The 20,969-nt window shown below is 34.4% G+C and overlaps 1 protein-coding gene across 5 annotated transcripts in view; it reads left to right on the top strand.

The window, feature by feature from the left end:
• LOC145296697 (trafficking protein particle complex subunit 13-like) overlaps window positions 1–20,969 on the top strand; it is a 761,029-nt gene that overhangs the window by 553,923 nt on the left and 186,137 nt on the right. For 4 of the 5 annotated variants that reach the window (XM_080142667.1, XM_080142670.1, XM_080142671.1 and 1 more), the window contains exon 2: window positions 7,554–7,722. In XM_080142667.1, the coding sequence (XP_079998793.1) occupies window positions 7,554–7,722 (169 nt within the window). Of the gene's footprint in view, window positions 1–1,808; window positions 1,914–7,553; window positions 7,723–20,969 lie in introns of those variants that run through there. The other variant, XM_080142669.1, reaches the window with a different exon arrangement.

Raw genomic sequence — 20,969 nt, 5'->3', positions numbered from 1 at the left:
ATTCAGCTGTATTTTTTATATGATTCACTAGTAGGGACCCAACGTTGCCCGGGATTGAATGATGATCAACGAATGTTTCATGCTCGCATATTTTTATTGTCATTAAAATCGGTGAAATCGTCCATTTTTCAATCAAATTGATTGATTGCCTGCTCTAATCAGGAACCCATTGCAGTGCATCTGGAAGAAGCTCCACATGCCTTCCCACAGTGACTTAGTTCATAATATATTGCAGTCTACATTGCAGTATAGAGATTTGTAGAATTGATTTTATAAAATTATTTTTTATATATAGATGGCTTGCATTAAAGTTTAAAATGCAAAAGTAAAGAATCGTGCTTCAGTTGTGTTTTAAACAGAAACATTCATTTCGAATGTGCCCCTGCCATATCAAAGAATTTGCTGTTGATTTTATACGTCTGGCTTTTTGGCTTGTGTGGTAATAAAACTTCTCAAACACACTTCTGTTAGGCTGTGTAAGGTGTTAACTTTGGTCGAAATCGCCTGTTCTTTTTTTCATTGGATTATTTAAATCATTGATACTTATCAAAGACATTTCGATACAAAACCTATCTAAGAACATTGTCAGGCACATAAAGTATCTTCATGTGAAATCTCACAAAAATCGACCCAGCCGTTTCTAAGTCCGTAGGGAAAGAACTCACACACCCATACACACACACAAAGTTCTTTTTTATATAATAGTAGAATAATAGATAGAAAATAGATACAGATCTACTATTACTATACAGATTAAATGTCACCGCTTATCATAGTCCAAAAGCAACTTAAGGATAAAGATAATGAGATTGTCAATTGGTGCTGAGCAACAGCTTCAAATGATTGGAAGCAATAGATGTAATGGTCAGAATTGAATTATTTAGCTAGACGGCTCGACAAGAATCTGTCAACATTGGACTTAAAAACGATGATCATGTTGTGATCAGCTATAAAGCAATCACATGATATTGCATTTCACAGATGGGGAATTTCTCGGAAAAAAACCTTGTTCATGGAAGTTTTGCTTAGTTTTAGGTACACAGAGGCAGGTAATATTTTAATTGTATACTAATGTAATATTGACATGCGGTAACTAATCTATTACTATAAGGATCAAATTTGCTTGGTTTCTTTTCTCTCTGATGCCATATGTTTATGTCTTTGTTTTAGAGGAGGGAAAGGTGTTTTGTACCCATAAAATGCACATTGCGCAATAAATATGCTTTTTATATCTTCGAATTGTCATGATCGGTGTACATTTTCATGATGATCCAACAGAGAAATATAAATATCAACGAAAGGTAATTATATCCTTACCTTAATTAGTCAAATGAATCAAATCATTTATTGATGCATATATATATATATTATATAATCTCTTATGTGATGTCCCAAAAACAACAACGATATTAGACATACTTATCTGTGATGTCACTACCCTCATATATATATATATATATATATATATATATATGAGGGAGAGAAATATATATATATATATATATATATATATATATATATATATAAAGGCCAAGAGCTTTTTATAATGTACAATTGCCATTTTGCCTTATAAAACTAGGAATGTTACCTCCTCTGTTTTCACACCGATGGTGGTGTCAACATTGCCCCCCACCACCACCACCACCATCAACTGTTGAGATTAAATACCTACAAAAAATACATGAGAATTTCTGTCACTCTGCTTGTAAATATCTCAAGTTTTAGGAAACGGCAATGGTGGCGCACTTTCATGTGTTTGGGAGGAAGAAATGCATATAGTGTAGTGGGATAATTGCAATTTGACTCTCATTCCACTAGAACCCAAGTCGGGTAGTTTATCAACTGAATCGCCTATCTGTTCGTCTCGTCTTCACTGCTTACCTTGGGCCCTTCTATCTATGCCATGTTGCAAGGTAAGAATGCTGAAGCTTAACTCGTAGACACTTCGAGCTTACCAACGCTTTCAAGATTTGAACTCACAACCTAGACATTAAAACTGCAAGTTCATGTAACAACTACTAAGCTAAAGTTTTATAAAATGAAAATATATAAATCACAAAAGTACTGGACACTGCTGTCTCTCACCCCAAAAATCGATTTATATTTAGAAGGACCAATTATATATTAATACTAGTGTCAATACCTACCTATTTTACATTTTAAATCTGTATTTCTCCTCCTTCTCATCATCGTCAGTTACACTGCTGTTTTAATAGTTTCACACATGCAGTTTAAATTTATGGCTGGAAAGAAAGCTCTGATTGAATCCTTGTTTCAGGTGAATATAAGTAAAAAAAAAATTGTCTATATACAGCATAAGCATGTTGACACATTGTTTCCCATTAGATCACTGAAGTTAAGCAATATTGAGCTCCACCAGTACTAAATGGGTAACTATTTGAGGATATCAAGTGCTCTCTAATTATATCAGCATTGTTTCTAATCTGGCTGAATTTCTTGCCACTGGAATCAAAGAAAGTTGTGTTTGGGGGGATTATGCAACCTTTGCTTCACAATTACACATGCACCTACTCTTACGGGCCCATCTATTGTCTCTCAAGACTGAATGGAAACAATGATAAGTAAAAAAAAAAGTTACGTTACTTTAACTCTTAGATAAAGTCCAAAAAAGAGTTGTCAATCTAATCGGTCCCACTTTATCAACTAAGCTCCATCCCCTGTCTCATCGTCACAATGTTGCATCACTGTACCTGTTTTACAAATATTTTAATGGAATGTGTTCTGATGAACTTTGTTTCACTTGTACCTCCTCAACGTACATATCCCCGACAAATCCGCTTAGCAAAAAGATCTCACCCTTTCACTGTTGTTGTCCCTAAATGCCAGAAAGTTTCTATTCTAATAGTTTCTTCCCTCGAACAGCTAGCCTTTGGAATTCCCTTCCTGCTGCCTGCTTCTCTGGCTGTACTGAGATGCAGAAGTTTAAATGTAACAAACAAATATTTTGTTAATCTTTCCTAGACATGGTCCCAAATAGTAGCCCATTACTTCCAAGTGGCGATATGCTTTGTAAGGGATGAACATGAATAAAAAAAAACTATAAAAAAAACTTCTGTTTCTACCAAACCAAACGCTTTCATCCATTCTTTCAACGTGACCAAATCAATGAAGGCTCTTGTTGTACATACATAAAAAAAAAGAGATGAACACCTGGTCAGAGATAGGTTTGTTTGGAAGTTAATTTCTAAAATAGCGTATTGTTTCCATATCTGAGCAGGAGCTGCTCAGCACGCCCTATCCAACCTTGATTGAGTTCAAAACTGGCTTTGAAACTTAGTAGGTGATGCCCTTCTCTCCTCTCTGCAACCTCTTCCCCACATAAGAGACGTTTCGAGCCTGTCTCTGCTCTATTATTTTCATAGCAAGTGCTAGACTGAACTCCAATCTATGGTTACCTCTTGCCAAACTTTCACAAAAAAACACTCGACTAGCTATAACCACTATAAACGATTTCCCCCACTCTCTAACTGTGCCTAAATCTAAATGCAGATTCCATGAACAAAGCTTCTTTCCCAGAACTGCCCGCCTGTGGAACACTTCTGCTGGCCTGCTTCTCGATTGAATACGACATGGTAGCCTTCAAATCCAATATAAACAAGTTCTTGTTGAGCCGTCCTCATAAATAATCAAATTCTACCCAATTTACACGATTAATGATTACTACACTACCATCTTACATTCATTAATCTTATCCTCGAGTGGCCTTCGGGCCTTGATAAGTGGTGACTCCCAACTAGAAAAAAAAGAAGAAAAAACACCGTCCAACACATAACAGCATGTAGAACAGATGTTAAACTAATGATGATGATGACGATTCTCCACCTTCCTTCCTCCTCTGATTGAATGGGCACATTTTAAGAGTACCTGTTTTTGTTCAAATCTTGACGTTACTGTATCATTGTATGTGTTTATTTGTTGTTGTTGTTTTTGTTTGTTTTCTTATGTGGAATTTGTTTTGTTTGTTTTTTTATCTGCGACAGTTGGCCTCAGAATGTCTGTACATATTTTGGCAACAGCTGAATCTGAGCCAAACAAGATATCATGCATATATCACATTTGAGTAGATGTCTAATATAGATATCATTTGAGAAATGATATCGTTTTATTTGGAGACAGAATATCAAATGACAAGCAAAGACTATATTAACATTGCTAAAAAAATAAAATCCTTTTTTTTTTTCTTCCCATTAATATCTTTGTGGTTTTCTTTATTTTGTAAACAAAGATATAAACTATAGTCGCAAGAAAAAAATATCTTTATGTACGTTCTTATTTTTCTTACGTTTATGCAGTTCAACATGAAATGTGTGTTTGACTAAATCAAATCTATTGGCAATAAATAGCAAAGTGCAACAAGTCATGTAAAACGACATCGCCTATATCTCGTCTGGATGTTTGTTCAAGGCAACTTTAAACCTGGATATGAAGGTCGGAGGTTACATCGACCAAAACATTATGAAAATCACATTCTAGATGAGAACAGTAGTCTGATGAATCCAAATAATATGAATACTTTGCAATTGTCTTCAACCTCCAGAAGAGTGTCAGAACGAAATTTACTTAGTACTTTATATATATGACGCCACATGTCATGCTTGTAGAAATTATAATGTGAATTTTGGAAGCTTTAAATCTATTCTTGCTTTTTTACAATTTTACTACTTATTACAATACATATATAATGATTGTATCGCTGTAGTTTGCCAGATGTAAATCTGAAATCCCCGGTGATTAATAAAAATTTGTTTTATGTATATTAACATTGTTAGCTACATATGTGAATACATGTTTCTGTTATGATTTGTTTAGAAATGCAACATCATCAGACCGTATCTTATAATGAAACCAGTAAAAAAAAAAAATTTAAATAGTAATTCTTTTATACAAAATCTTTCTGTGATCCGAAAATGCAAGGGGAATGGGAAATGAAGCGAAGACAATAGAGAGGGGATAGAAAAAAGAAGGAAAGAAAGAGAAGGTAGAATGAGAGAATAGAGAGAAGAGTTTGGGAATTAGGAATCGTGTGAAAGGGGTTACTTCTTCATGAAGTATTTCTATCAACTTCAATCTTGATTATCTTTCTTTCCCTTTTATTACCTTATAGTGAGATGTTTTATCTATGCAGACCAAATAATCTTGATGTTTTACACCATGGCATAATCACGTTGGCACACTGCTTCTCATTAGATCACTGAAGTTAAACAATGTTAAGCCTGGTCAGTACTAGATGGGTGACCAATTTGGGAATTCCAGGCGCTGTATGTAGGAGGACGTCGACGCCTCCCTACAAGAGTTGAAAAAATCTAACGTTGTCATACATGTGAATTTCAAACTCCGATGGAACTTTCTCCTTCACAGGAAGCTGGTTAAACCCGCATAGGGTTAGTGCTGTTTCCATTTACACCAGACTTACTTCCTGGTTGACCCTGACTCAGAATGGTCATACCTGTTTATATATTGAGTAGAATATGTCCAAAATATGATGTGAAATTGATGTACACATACCAATACATTTCAATATGAAAGATATGTTTGAATAAACTAAACAATGTTATTCTTCTCAAAACAGTACGTTTTTATGGAAAAACTGAAATATCTGACAATTTAAATATTACCAAAGTATGCAAGTTACCATTTGAAAACATAACAAAGTGGTATGCAGCGGTTTGGTGATGCCCAAGACCAACTCGTTAATTGTCTATCCCAAAAACTCTGGTATAAGTTCTAGTACTTATTTTAGACACGTCAGGGATGCGTTCTGACAATAAGCCCAACAGTGGCTTTGTTGCTGTTGAACTGAGGTGTGAGCCACCCTGTTCAGTCTCAAAAGTTCCACTCTCACAGGCTCTTTGAGAAAGGATTAGTTTACCGTTAATCACCTGAGGCGCCTCTACCAGGGAATGTCAATAGAGTTGCTTAATCATTATTTTTTTCCATGCGCTAATCTTAGTGCACTGGATTTTCAACTTAACACTTGACCATAATAATATAAGACACTCGTATAGCAACAATAACTGCTAACAATTTATCTTATTATCTATCTCTGCCTACAACCAAACATAAATTCCATGAGCAAAGTTTCTTTCCTAGAATTGCACGTTTGTGGAACACAACATCAATGGCTGCTTTCCAGCTGATTATAACTTGGCTGTTTTCAAGTCTAACATAAACAACTTCTAGTTGAGTCGTCCTCTTAAATAAATAATACAAAATTTCATTATTATCGATAACATCTGTTTTCTCACCAGTCAACTAATTCTCATTAACCCGTATCCTCTAATGGCTTTCAGGCCTTGAGTAGTGACCCCACACCCCTAGTAAAAAAAAAAAAAAAAAAAAAAAAACTGTCCTAGTACTGAAAAATAATATGACAAAGAATATGATTGAATCCCATGGATTATCGTCCCTTCCCTTCTTCATGCTATTGATGTAACAAATCACCACAAATAAGTATCTGAAAATATTTAAAAAAAAAAAACAAAAAAAAAAAACAGAAACATAAAACAATTTTATGAAAATCAAATTGCTGGATTTGACATTACATAGTGCTGATTCCTGCAAACCCTAAAAAGCAAATGAATTTAATTGCTACCCGTTTTCTTTCTCTGCTTTGTTGAAATTCATGAAGTCGGTTTTCACAGAAGCATGTAAACTCAAAATTTTTCAATGAAAATCATTTCAAACCTTAAAAAGTAATACATCCATGTGAAAATGTTAAGTCGATGTGAAATTAGAATGCTCATAAAAAAAAACAGCCAGAATCTAAAAAAGAGAAAATTCTCAAACCAAGGACTCCAGAACGTCTGCTCAACACCGCAACTCCTCTGTGCTAGGCACAGAGGAGGTGAAAAAGACTTAATGACTCACATGCAAACTTTCTTCATTCTTGTGTGTATGAGGTGAAGACTTACACTAGTAACAGTTAGGTGAAGAGAAACAAATTGCTACTCACAGCTATACCTGCATTAACAAGAAAAAGGTAAACCAACACACATACACAATGCCGTGCTGCTAAATACTCACATACATATATTGTTTACATACACATTATTTACACTATGAACATTTTGATTTGTGACTAGTAGCCCAACTTTCTTCACCAAACGTGTTTGTATAAATGACTGGAAATAACTTTTATATTATTTCTTGTATAAAATTTTTTATAAAATTTCATATTTCACCTTCTTTTTTTCATTTATAAAACTCTGTTTATGTTTTAGGTTTTATTTGCTACCTGTTTACCTTTCTATTCATTTATTTTCATTTTCATATGTGTGTGTATATATATATATATATATATATATATATATATTCTTCATTAAAACATAACTTTTATAATGAATTCATATCAATTGTCTGCGTGGTTCTTGGCTATATCCAAAGATTCTATAATCATCTAAAATGGTCTCTACCAAGGCCAGGGACCACACCACAACATAATCAACAAAAAAAAAAAAACAGTTGTGAATCATAATGATCAAATTACAATGGAAGCCTTAATTTAAAAATTTTTTTTTTTTTTTTTTTTTCAGTGATGAGGCTGACAAAGCCGTCACTCATGCCATTCCACCCTCTAATATGTGACAAACGTGATTTGTCCGGAGGGATATACCAAAAGATGGACACTGATGACCTCTCAAAACCCAGTGGAGTGGATTATTTTGGAGTGGGTGATCTGTTGACCTTACCCCAGAATTTTGGGTAAGTTATTTCTAAAATTGATTTTAAAAAAAAAGAAATTAATCTCAGCTTTTTTTTTTCTATTGGTAAACTAGCCTACTTGTGTCCCGGCATTGCCCTGGAAATCAGATTGCGTGCCAAAATTTCAATGCCGAAGCCAAACCTAGAATTAATGATAAATAATATTACATGAAAATTATATTAGCAATATTAATGTAAAGATTTTTTTTTTTTTTTTACACAGTGATCACCACTTATCAAGGCCCGGAAGCCACTCAGGGATAAGGGTTATTGCAAGTACATTACGTTAGTGTGGAGATTTGATGAAGTGTTTACTTAAGGGGGCGGTTCATTAGGAATTTGTTAACATTGGACTTGAAGACATCCAAGTTGTAGTCCGGTGGGAAGCAGGCAGACGGAACAGAGTTCCACAGGCGTGCAGTTCTAAGAAAGAAGCTCTGTTCATGGAATCCACGTTTTGATCTAAGCACAGATATAGAGTGGGGGAAATCTTTCACAGTGGATTCAGCCAGACGGGTGTTTTTCGTGAAAGATTGGCGAGGGGGGACCAGAGATCAATAATAATAAATTTTAATATGACTACTAATTATTATTAACAGCTATATTATTACTAATAGTAAAAATAAAAAAGTAATAAGAACAGTGATACTCATAAAAATATAATACAAATAATAATGATATTACTGATAGTAATAGCAGTAAGAAAAATAATTATAATTGTTGCAATACTGACAGTAATAAAAAAATAGAAATAATAGAACCCCTCAAAATACGAAGAATACTAGTACTTCTAATAATAATAAAATCGAAATAATATAAAAAATAGAAAGAATGATAGAAAATAAAAATAAAAAGCTAAGATATTAGCAATAATAGCAATGCTAAAATAAACATCAGCAACAAAATAATAACCCAAAAAAACAACAACCATAACAATAGCAATGATAATATAATAAACTAATAATGATGATACTGCATCTAATGGTATTTTAGTCAATTTTTTTAATTAAAAGTTAGTAGTTGTCTCTAGTGTTTACGTTATATTTTTATTAAAATATTAGATGAAAGTACGGATAAATTTTGTAAAAAGACGGGTTCCTATTCTGCAAAAGTAATTTTTAAAATGAATAAACCCTAATGGTTTTTAGTATATATAAAAATATCAGTACGAACCTTAAAAGTTTGAAAAAAAAGAAGGTTTTTCCACTTTTCGGGCTATGTACACTTTAGCGTCCAAAACTTTCATTTTCAAATTACTCTATTCTCTGCGATTATGCAATGTAGACGACGATTAAATATCTTGAAAAACATAAGTAAATTACTTGTATCTGGGTAAATGATGTAGTCAGTCTTTTGTTTTAGTTTATGTGTGATCTTAAAATATGGTGTTGCGGTTAGCAAATGTATTGGAGGAGGACGCCATGTTGGAAGAACCAGAATTGTTTAGTCAACTGTCTGGCAAATGTAAAAAATAGCGGAATGGAAGTGAACAGCCAATAAAATCGCTGGAAAAGTAAGGAGTTAAAGAGGAAAAAAACGATTATTTTCATAGAAAATGAGATTTAGGGAAAAGATAAAATCATGCCCGTTGTCGATAAGGCAATACTATGAAAAATTTGCCCCAGTGAATTATAGGAGATTGAGAGGAGAAAATAATGAGTGAGTAAGTATCCTGCTACCCCTCGTAAATATGACTTGTTTAGGAGAGTGACTCTTCAGAAATATAGGAATTTTACGATATGGAATAAAATCGATAGTATGCAAAAAACATAGAAAGTAGAGTGACTATATTGAATTTAGGATATGTGGCGTCTGTTTGCATTGCTATAATGTTTTATTCTAGGCAGGAAAATCGTCTCTATTGTATTATAGAGATAGAAAATGTTTACTTGTTTATTGAACCCGGAATTGGAATTGATTCTTTGCAATCGTATTTGTTATTAGTTGTCCAGTGTTACCTGGGAGTCTTTACCCTTAATTTTTGTTCTGTTGTTTGTTTTTGTTTTTTTAATTTAACCAAATTGTTTTTTTAATGATTTTTGTAAATGTTAAATTTAATTGTTTTCAATATTTTTAAAAAAAAATTTGATTTTAAAAAATTCAAAAGATTATAGTCAAGTGATTCTATACACACACACACACACACACACACACACACACACACACACACACACACACACACACACACACACACACACACATATATATATAAGCAAAAAATACACAATATATCATCGCATGAGATGTCGTGTGGATAGGATGCTTGAAAAGTACAGAAGCAAAAACAATTAAAGACAAGGAAAAATAACCAAAACGAGAAATTTACCAGGTTTTCTTTTTCTTTGCATCGAGTCTTTTTCTGCAAAAGGCAAAGAGGGTAAAAAAAAATTTAAAAAAAAACAAAAAAAATAAAATTTTCCCATACAAATTTGTCGGATATTTAAAGCGACAGATTTTATTTTTGCTACATAAAAACGCGTGCAAATAAAAAAATGTTAAACAAATGTTATTTCGCTGGATTGTTTCTAGTAAGACTAGAAATATAGCATTCAACAAATTAAGTTACAAAAGGACTGCTAAACTGTTCTTCAAACAAAAGAATTGGGAAAGAAAACTTGGTTGATTTTTTTTTTTTTTTTTTTTTTTCCACTAAGGAATATTTCTTTAATACAAGCGTAAATTGTAAACTGAATTCGTATGATGGATGCGAAATTCAAAGATTCACTGTATGAATTGTTCCAATTCCAAGCAGAGTAAAATCTCATGTTGCAAAAGCAGCAAATTCAACAAGTGGAAAGAGAAGAGAGATTTAAACAAGCATTTGAAGAAAAAATGCTTCAACAACAGAAACGCTTCGAGGAAATATTGATGAAAATACAGGAGGAACAAAGAAAAATTCTGGAGGCACACAGTTATTAAAGCAGACGATAATCATAATGCATTTTCTCAAACAGCTGTGTGGGCCGCTATTAAAAATTTCAATTATAATCCAGAAGACAATGTCACTTTCGTCCAGTACTATAGACGATATGAGGATAATTTTATATCGGATTGTAGTACTTGGTCAGACGCAAAAAAAGCTAGGCTTTTGCTAAGGAAATTGGGAACAGCCGAACATACAAAGGTTGTGAATTTTATTCTCCCAAAAAAGACCAGTGAGTTGAGCTTCCAAGAAACAGTTACGCTACTTACAGAACTGTTTTCTGCAAAAACGTCTCTTTTCCATAGGCGACATAAATGTATGAATGTTACTGGAAGAGAGGAAGACGACTACACTACTTGTGCAAGTATAGTGAACAAGCATTGCGACGATTTTAAACTTGAGGAATTATCATCAGATAATTTTAAATGTTTAATATTTGTGCAAGGGCTGGTCTTAAATAAAGACGCTGAAATCAGGCATCGTGTTTTAAATAAACTCGAAAATGAACCAAATTTAAAACTACAAAACTTAGCAGAAGACTGTGAATGGTTTATTGCGTTGAAACAAGACAGTCGTGACATAGAGGAAAGCGGAGTGTCGTGTATTAAAAAGATCTATCAAAAAAAAATTCGACTTCAAAAAATAACCAGAGAAGGAAACAGGGAAAAGATCCACCTGAACCATGTTGGAGGTGTGGAAATAAACATTGGTACAATGAGTGTCTCTACAAATGCAAACAATGTGACAACTGCCACCAGAAAGGGCATAAAGCATCGCATTGTAAAAAAATATCTTGTAGAAAGACATCCATTAAACTTAGGAAAATTGAACCTGAGGAACAACATATCTGGAAATATGTACAGGTCAAAATGTTTAAAAAGAAAGTAAGGCTACAGCTTGATAGTGGGCCTGACATTTCCATTATTAATGTACAGACATGGAAGAGGCTTGGGAGACCCACTATGATTAAATCATATAAAATGGCGAGAAGCGTCAGTGATGAAAAAATTACCTTCAAAGGAGAATTATTGATAAATAATTTTTTCCAGAACAGGGCCGAAAAAGCCAGAATTTTTGTCATGCAAAAATCAAACAACCTCTTTGAAACTGATCTGTTCGAAAAGTTTAGACTATGGGATCTGCCTTTAAGCTCATTTTACTAAAAGGTTGAGGATTCGAATGTGAAGGCAGAAAAACTTAAGAGGGAGTTAAGAGAATTTCCCAGACATATTTTCTGGCGGTTTGGGAAGCTGTACAAAAGTGGTAGCAAAATTTGACGTAAAAGTAAATGAACAGCCAGTGTTCAAAAAGAAAAGAAATGTTCCATACGCCGCTATAGAACAGATAGATGGTGAATTAGAAAGACTTGAAAACATGGGTGTCATCGGAAAAATTGATCACAGTGAGTGGGCTGCACCAACGATTTACATCAAAAAGAAGAGTAAGGAGATTCGGGTTTGCGCCGACTTCGCGACAGGCTTAAACAGGGCATTACAAGATCACCATTATCCTCTTCCGAGCCCTGAAGAGATATTTGCGAAACTGAGTGGAGAGAAATAGTTTTTTAAAATCGACCTCAGTGACGCATACTTACAAGTTCCAGTCGATGAGGAGTGTTCAAAGCTGCTATGTATTAATACCCATAAGGGATTGTACAAGTTTAACAAACTTCCTTTTGGGGTCAAAGTCGCCCCTGCAATTTTTCAGCAAATTATGGACATTATGTTAAATGGGTTGGGTTTTGCAAGGGTACTTGGAAGATGTGTTAATGAAAAGCGCTAGCAAAGAACAACACAAAACTCATGTAAACCAAGTATTCAAAAGGATCCAGGATTATGGATTTAAAGTAAAGCGGGGAAAAATGTACATTTTTCATGGAGAAAATAAAATACTTGGGGCAAATCATCGATAAACGTGGAAGAAGGCAGGATCCAGATAGATCGAGGGCAATAAAGAATATGCCTGTTTCAGAAAATATTGCGTCTTAAAAAGTTTCTTAGGTTTAGCAAATTACTACAATATATTTGTGCCAAATATGCATAAACTAAGGTTGCCTTTAAATAAACTGTTAAGGAAAGACAGAAAATGGGTCTGGACGCAAGAGTGCGAAGACGCATTTCGGGAAATTAAAGAGACTTTAATGTCTGACTTGTTTCTGGCACATTATAATCCCAAGTGTGAAATTATAGTTGCAAGCGATGCCGGCTCCTATGGCATAGGAGCATGCATTTTGCACAAAATGGATGATGGAAAAGTGAAACCCATAGCACATTCATCCCGGTCACTTTTGCCAGCTGAAAAGAACTGCTCACAAATTGAAAAAGAGGCGTTAAGCATTATATTCACGGTAAGGAAATTTCATTGTTTCCTGCACAGTAGGCAATTTCTGTTACAAACAGACCACAAACCATTATTAACGATTTTCGGATTGAAAAAGGGACTACCACAACATAGACTCCAAAGATGGGATACCATACTTCTGAATTACAATTTTCAAATGATGTACCATCTAAAAAATTTGGTCATGCAGACGGGTTATCGAGGTTAATACCAAAGCAGACAGAACCATTGGAGGATATGGTAATAGCAGCCATTCAAGCGAAAGTTGAAATAAAAAATATGTGACACAATAAGAGAACTTCCAGTAACACTTGATGAGATTAAGAGTAAAACAGAGGTGAACCAATTATATGCACGAAAGAAAGGATCAACAATAATGAATCGGATGAAGAAATTTATTCAATTTGTGATAACGTCCTGTTATATAGCGACAGGGTCGTAATTCCTGAGACATTAAAGAAAAGAATGCTCAAGGAATTCTATGTAGAACATCCAGGTATATCAAGAATGAAAAGCCTTATGCGCTCTTTCGTTTATTGGCCAAACATGGATAAGGATATAGAAGGAAAAATCAGGGAGTGTAGAGGATGCGCATTAGCTATGAAAGCTCCTTCGACTCAATTCGGATTGTGGGCAAAACTGGACTGACCTTGATCTAGGATTCATTTAGATTTTGCTGGACCGCTAGATGGATTTTACTATCTCATTGTTGTAGACAGCCTATCTAAATGGCCGGAAGTATTAAAATGTAAGAATCCCACATCCGAGGTAACTATCAACTTCCTGTATGAACTATTCGATAGGTTTCGAGTAGTAGACTGCATTGTTACAGACAATGGAACACAATTTACATCTATCGAATTTAAACATTTTTGTGAGGATCATCTAATCGAACATATAACCATTCTGCCATACCACCCAAGAAGTAATGGACAAGCAGAGAAATTTGTGGACACATTCAAGAGAGCTCTGAAAAAAGCTAGTGGGTTGCCGACGGATAAGTCAATCCAACAGTTTTTACAAGTCTACAGAGTCACTTCGAATGCAAACATCGAAATGTCGAAGACACCTGCTGAGGTTATGTTCAGACGCAAGGTTAGATCGATTTTTTATAAGTTGTTACCAAACCAGGATAGGCCAAACCTCAAAAAACTGATAACAAGAAAATGGTATAAAATTGGCAAAAGAGTCTTCTACAAGATTCACAAAAATAAGACTTTCTGGGAGTCCAGCATTGTTGAGAAACAAATAGACAACATGGTCTATATGATTAAGGGACCAGACTTCGTGCACAAACGTCACGCTAACCAAATTTGGAAAAGATACTCGAACAGTGAGGTGACCAGATCGCCTGAGGAGGACATCATGGACACAGTGTTTGATACTTTTCAGGTGCCCATACCAGAGAACAGAAGATCAAACAGAAAATGGAAATCAACAGAACTGATTAGGGTGAACCCAAAACAAAAACGTTACTAATCCTAGACGGGATATTTTCAAAGGGGGGGTGTTATACTGGACTTCCTTGAACAGAGGAATTTACACTGATTAGCACTATAAATAATGCTAGTAATTCCAACACCAGTGAGAGAGATGCGACTGTGCTTTAACTGCTAGCCGAGTGCCCAGCAGATATACACGCTTTCCTATCTTTGTACATTATTGTTAATACACTTGTTCCTTAACTGAACCTCGACTTGATTGTTCTTATTTTCACTGTTGTTTCACGACACAACAGAAACCGTTAAATTTTTTCCTGTGTTTAATTGTTTTTCATTTTGGTCTTTTGGGGGTTTTTTGGGTGGGAGGGGGTCACACACACATGCTCATATATATATATATTCATAAGTATTTTGAGAATGTACGCTTTTGCATCTATTTTTCTATTGTTTATTGTTTTCAAATTTTTGAATTTGAAGCTCAATAAATTCTTAAGATATAACCGCATCTAACAGCATCAGCTTCATAAACGTTCGACATGCACTGGTGAATTTTAATCAATTCAATTTTTTCTGCATGGAGGAATTCAATAACACATCTCTGCCTCTGACATATGTTCATGACAGGGTTTTTTGTTTTTTTTAAGTCTCACACCATCAATATCTGCAACAGAGAGATGAAACTTTTAGGTCATTAATGCATATGTTCAATCATTATAACAATGCAATTTTCAATCCTATCTGATCTATTTGGGCAGAATAAAAAGCAGGAAGCATTACTTTTGGAACATTCTATAACAAAAAAAAAAAATTATGAATTACAATAAAAATTGAATAATATTTAAGTTAGATAGATGAGTTTAGAAATCAATTTCTGAAAACTGTCCAAAACATGCCAACATGTAAAACAAACGTTAAACTGAATGTGATGAAGATAACCATACAAAGGATGGGTAATGTAAATCTTAAAGATTGGCATAAATTTGTTCATTTCTGAAGAAAAATAAACCATGTGCAGAACAGGAGACTTTGATGGTATGGCCACATTAAAAGAATGTATGAGTGTGTTTAACTTTATAGTTATAGAACAGTTGAGGTAACGGTCAGTTGGCAAGGGAAAAATGGAAGGAAATGATGAGGATGGATTTGAAAGAAAGAGCGATAAATAAAGACCTGGTCAGAGGTAGATTAGTTTTGAAGTCAATTTCTGAAAGGCGTCCATCTCATGCCAACATGTAAAACATACGTTAAACCAATAATAATAATGATGATGATGGTGATGGTGAAGATATTTGAACAAAACCCATCAACAAATCTTATTTTGAAGTGATAGTTGACATTGTGTGCCATTTTGTTTTTTTCTGTTGTCAAAACCCAGCGAAGGAAAACAACACTCAAGTATCAGCCGTATGTTGATTAATCACTGGCATCTAACCTGCTGTGTGCTGGCGATGGAATGCAATAAAATGATGCCAAATTGTCATCATAATTACCAACTCTATAACAGATATGTGGGTAATAAATAAATTTTACATACATACATACATACATATATGTATATATATTTGTATGTATGTATGCATGAGAGAGAGAGAGTATGATTGGAAGTTGTCCAGCTATTTCTTTTTCGCATTCACAAAATAAGCTACCTAGGCCAATTGACAGAACCTCAAAAAATGTTATTTTAAACTTTATCCTGACATAATGCTACTTCAAACTTTAGCACGACATAATGCTATTTCGAATGTTAGCTAATTCAAACTTTAGCAGAACATAATGCTAATTCAAACTTTAGCATGGCATAATGTTGCCTTGATCTGTTTTATTATGTATTCCTTTAAGAGTTGCAAAATGTCCCAGCTTCTACTTTTAAATGCATCTCTATGAGAAATAATAGTATCCTCCTCCTCCAGTTTTGGTATTTATGGTTTTGTGAGTGTCCCAGACTCCAGAGTGGACAGTACCAGGTAACTTCTCATGATTGTGTAGTTTAAATCAAAGAGTTGATATCAATTAAACTGCATGCAGTTAAATAATTTCTTTCACACTCAATCCAGGTTTTTTTCTTGGTTTACCACTCATCCTCATGCTTGGGATATCCATGTATGTTATAAAGTTAATGTAAAAGGTGACACATTGTATATGGCCAAACCGCCTGAGATACCTAGCGTGTCAAGCATTCAAAATCTTGCTAATAGCAAGTTCCTAATGAAGGATCCGTTGCTCTAGTTTGCTACTACACATCCATCTGATCATGACACAGTCATTATATTGAAGCCATTGCAAATCAAATTTTGTTCAGAAATAAAAGTATAATTGATTTCCAACATTGAATTTTGGCTGTATTTACTTGTTGTACTATATATATATATATATATATATATATATATGTGTGTCAATAAATGAACTTTTGTGAATGAACATAATGAGTTTCTATTCTTAGCAAAAAATAAAAAGCAGTAAAATATTAAAAGAATTTATAGCTCTAGTATCACACTATTGAGCTATTTAAGGAAACTGTGTGCTGTTATTATTTACATTCGAATAGAAAATGTTATTCAAAATATGAATACATAATTTAAAACAAGGAAAAAGATTTATTTCAACTCTACGACTAATAGAGCATCTTCAGATGAACAGGCTGTTTGAAGGCTGTAGCTTAATTAACGGACTAAAAACCTATTATTTTAGTGTTGCTATGAAGGGAAAGAGTGTGAGGAAATGGTCCAAGATTGAATACAATGCTGCTGATCAGGTGAGATGTCAACAGTCCTCCAACACACTCTGGCCTAATGTGCCAGGTTGTCTGACCCACATTTTGATCTCAAAGCCATAATAAATATTATTGTTCACGTGCATATAATTACGTTTTGACCATTATTAAATTGCGTTGCTGGTAAATTGAGTTAAACCTTGTGATAGAATAATTAAGAGAGATTTTATACTTTTGTCTATCTTCAGTACCGTTCGTAATATTGAAGGTGATTTATGTTACAAAATATTACATGAAACAATGTCTCTGTTTAATCAGATAAAATGACACATAATTATTCTGTTTATGTATTGATGGGGGTAAGACATCAGTTGCGCCTTTAAAAAAATCTAATATATAGTTTGGAAGTTTTTTAATCTTTAAAACTATATTAATTTTTTTTTTTTTTTTTTTAGTCCTTTGTTGGAAAATTGTTTTGCCAGTAAGTCAAATTAATCTCCTGCAATCGCTGACACCAATTTGCTTTCATGAATTCACAATAATCCTAATATCATTTCAGGGATCATCAGTTGTTTACCATGAAACACTGTTTCAAGGATTTATATTACTACTCCTGTAGTTTTAACGTGTAAACAATTTATAAGAATTTTTTTTAACGATATAAAAATTCTTACAAATCGTTTCTGCACTTCAAACTAACTAGGGAAGTTAAGCAGAATACGTTTTCTATGAATTGTGTGTGTGTGTTTTTTTTTTCTATATCTTTATAGTGTTGTTTTTTTCCTTATTTCTTTGCATATATATATATATATATATATATATATATATATATATATATATATATATATATATATATATATATATATAATGTAAAGGACTTTAGCTTTGCTTCATGCCAGTCATGGCATATTTTCTCTCTTCAAAATTTGAAAAGGTCTAGGGCCTTTTAATTTTTTGTATTTCAATTTTTCTTGCCTGATGAAATCAAATATGATTAAAATGGTCTGGAAATCGTAGCAAGATATGACTGCATTTACATAAAGAATAATGTGTGTGTGTGTGTTTTCGATCGTTAACTATTCTATACTATTACTGATACCTGTTCCTTCCGATCCAGCCTATGAAAATTTGTAATGAGTTTCAAGCCGATGTAAAAACAAAATCATCATCTACTTGACTAAATCCCTTTGTCTAACCAAAGTGTTTTCCTGTAACGTAACTATCACGATTGCAATTTCTTTGATGGCATTCTTAAGGAGATAGAATTAAGACATGAACAATACTTGAAGAGTGTGTGTGTGCTTCTTTGGCAGACAGATTTGCAAACGGGAATAAGAAAGAAAGTAAACTTTGCCATGTGAAAAATGATGTCTGAAATGAAGTTGTTTGAGCTTTATGATCATCTAATTTTTTTTTTTTTTTTTTGTCACTTTATTCCGATATTTTCTATGGTTGATTTTCATTTGTTGCATCAAAAATGTTTTTTTAGGTTTTCAAAATGTTTTCACTTTGGAAAATAAATCTCTGCCTTTTAATGTTTGTTTGTTTTATTTAAAGGCATATCAGTTCTTTTTCATATTATTTAATTCCAAATCCAATTATTTTTAAAATTTTACTATTTATGTACGACAAATTAAGACACAACAAAGTATGATAAATGGCTGCTGCTGATTCTCTTTTGTTATAGTTGCTTCTCGTCGTCGTTTTGCCTAGTGGTTATTATAGAAATAAGCTTGACACAAGGAGAGGTTCACTGAGAGTTTTCTTTAAAGTTTTATTTGAAGAGAATTGACTCAGGAGAAAGAGAGACTAATGTTATCTTAGCTAATAGTTTCCATTTTAACTTCTTTATTTAATTGAAATGAGTGATGCACACGGACAGCGACATTAAAGTAATATTCACCTTAGATTGCAAATTTTCTACATTTTTGGTGGTGTCTCCTTCACACCGCTTCCACAGAGAGACTGATTTGAAACTTTTGTTTCTCCCAGCTCGAAATATCATATCACTCTGTTTTGTCTACAGGATTTGATCTACTGTCCCCTACTTTAAATTTACATTACTCATCTCTCGGAACAATTCTGTTTTGTAGATCTGGGTTATTATCATGCACTCAGTATGACCCTTGTGAAAATCCAGACTAGGTGACTTAATCGCTATTGATGTAAGGCCCTTAATATGTAACAGTGCATCAAATAGAGGGTTCTGTTCGAAATTCCATACAGATTCATATCTGCATATCTGAGAAAATAGACCACATCCTCTCTGCACATCCCTTGGCTAACATCCACATCTGTGGTGACTTCAACGTCCATAACGTGAAATGGCTGACCCATTCAAATAAGACAGACGATGAGGGGAGGTTTTATCATGATTTTGCCATTGCTTATGACCTCACTCAGATTGTTTGCGAACCCACCCGTGTGCCCGATACACCCGGTTAATATGCAAGCCTCCTAGATCTTTTTCTCTCAACTTCCCCTGAGCTATGTTCATGTTCCGTTCATTCTCCTCTAGGATCCTCCGACCACTCCGTCGTATCAGTTAAGATAAAAACAAAATGTAATAAGTCCCCAGACGTACCCCTCCACTGTACTGCATACCGATACTCTATGGCTGACTGGGATAGCTTCCGTACATTCATATCTGATTTACCTCTGCACTCCATGTTTAAAAAGGAAGTTTCCTCTTTAGTATCAGATCTGACCGAATGGTTAATTCATACCATCTAAAAAAATCCAACAAAAACCTAACAGCCAGCCATGGTTCTCCCCAGAATGTGCTGCTGCTAGCGCGCACAGAAATCACTTTTTCCATAGCTATCAACGTAATAGATGCACTGAGACTAAAGCTGCTTTCAGGAACGCCAGCAACCACTGTAAAAGAGTAATAAAAAATGCAAGAGAGCTATATGCCCAGTCTGTTAAATCCAAGGTAGCTGATCAGCGGCTTGGTTCCCAACAGTTTTGGCAAATAACAAATAGGATCCTGAACAGAAGTGTGCATTCTATCCCAACCATTATCAATGGACCAGAGGTCATCTCGTCAGCATCAGACAAGGCCAAACTATTTGCAAAGAACTTTGCAGCTAATTCTACCCTGTGCGACGAAGGCCATCAACTCCCCATATTTCCTCCTATAACACAGAACACACTAGGTAACATACAAATATCCGTGCATAAGGTCGCCAAGCTAATCAAGAACTTTGATTCCAGTAAAGCAACTGGCCCTGACGGCATCCAAATTATAGTGTTAAAAAAGCTTCAACCAGAACTTGCTCCCATACTTACAAAACTGTTTAAGCGCTGCCTTAAGGAGAAGTGCTTTCCGACTCCCTGGAAGACCTCATCAGTTTGCCCTGTATTTAAGAATTCAGGTGATAAGTCATCTCCCTCTCAGTACAGACCAAGAAGTCTCCTGTGTGTTATGAGTAAGTTGCTGGAATCCATATTAAATAGAGAAATAGTCAACCACCTCAGCAGAAACAACCTTCTTAGTGACACACAATATGGTTTCCAATCTGCAAGATCTACCGCAGATGTGCTAACTGTTATATCTCACAGGATTAGTGAATCTCTTGACAAAGGCTTCCTTTCTAGGGCAATTGCTCTTGATATATCAAAGGCCTTCGACAAGGTATGGCATAAGGGTCTACTTCACAAGATTTCCAGCTATGGTATAACTGGAAATGTTTTCTCAATCATTAAATCATTTCTCTCCGATAGGCTCATAAGAGTAGTGGTTGATGTACAAAAATCAGAGGCCCGCAGTATTAATGCTGGAGTCTCTCAGGGGTCAATCCTGGGCCCAACTCTCTTCCTGATCTACATC

Source organism: Euprymna scolopes, chromosome 17 (assembly GCF_053919585.1).
Source record: "Euprymna scolopes isolate OS-2025 chromosome 17, ASM5391958v1, whole genome shotgun sequence".
NCBI classification, from domain to species: Eukaryota; Metazoa; Mollusca; class Cephalopoda; order Sepiida; family Sepiolidae; genus Euprymna; species Euprymna scolopes.
The sequence above is the reverse complement of the archived record's forward strand: the minus strand, read 5'-3'. Positions and strand labels throughout refer to the sequence as shown.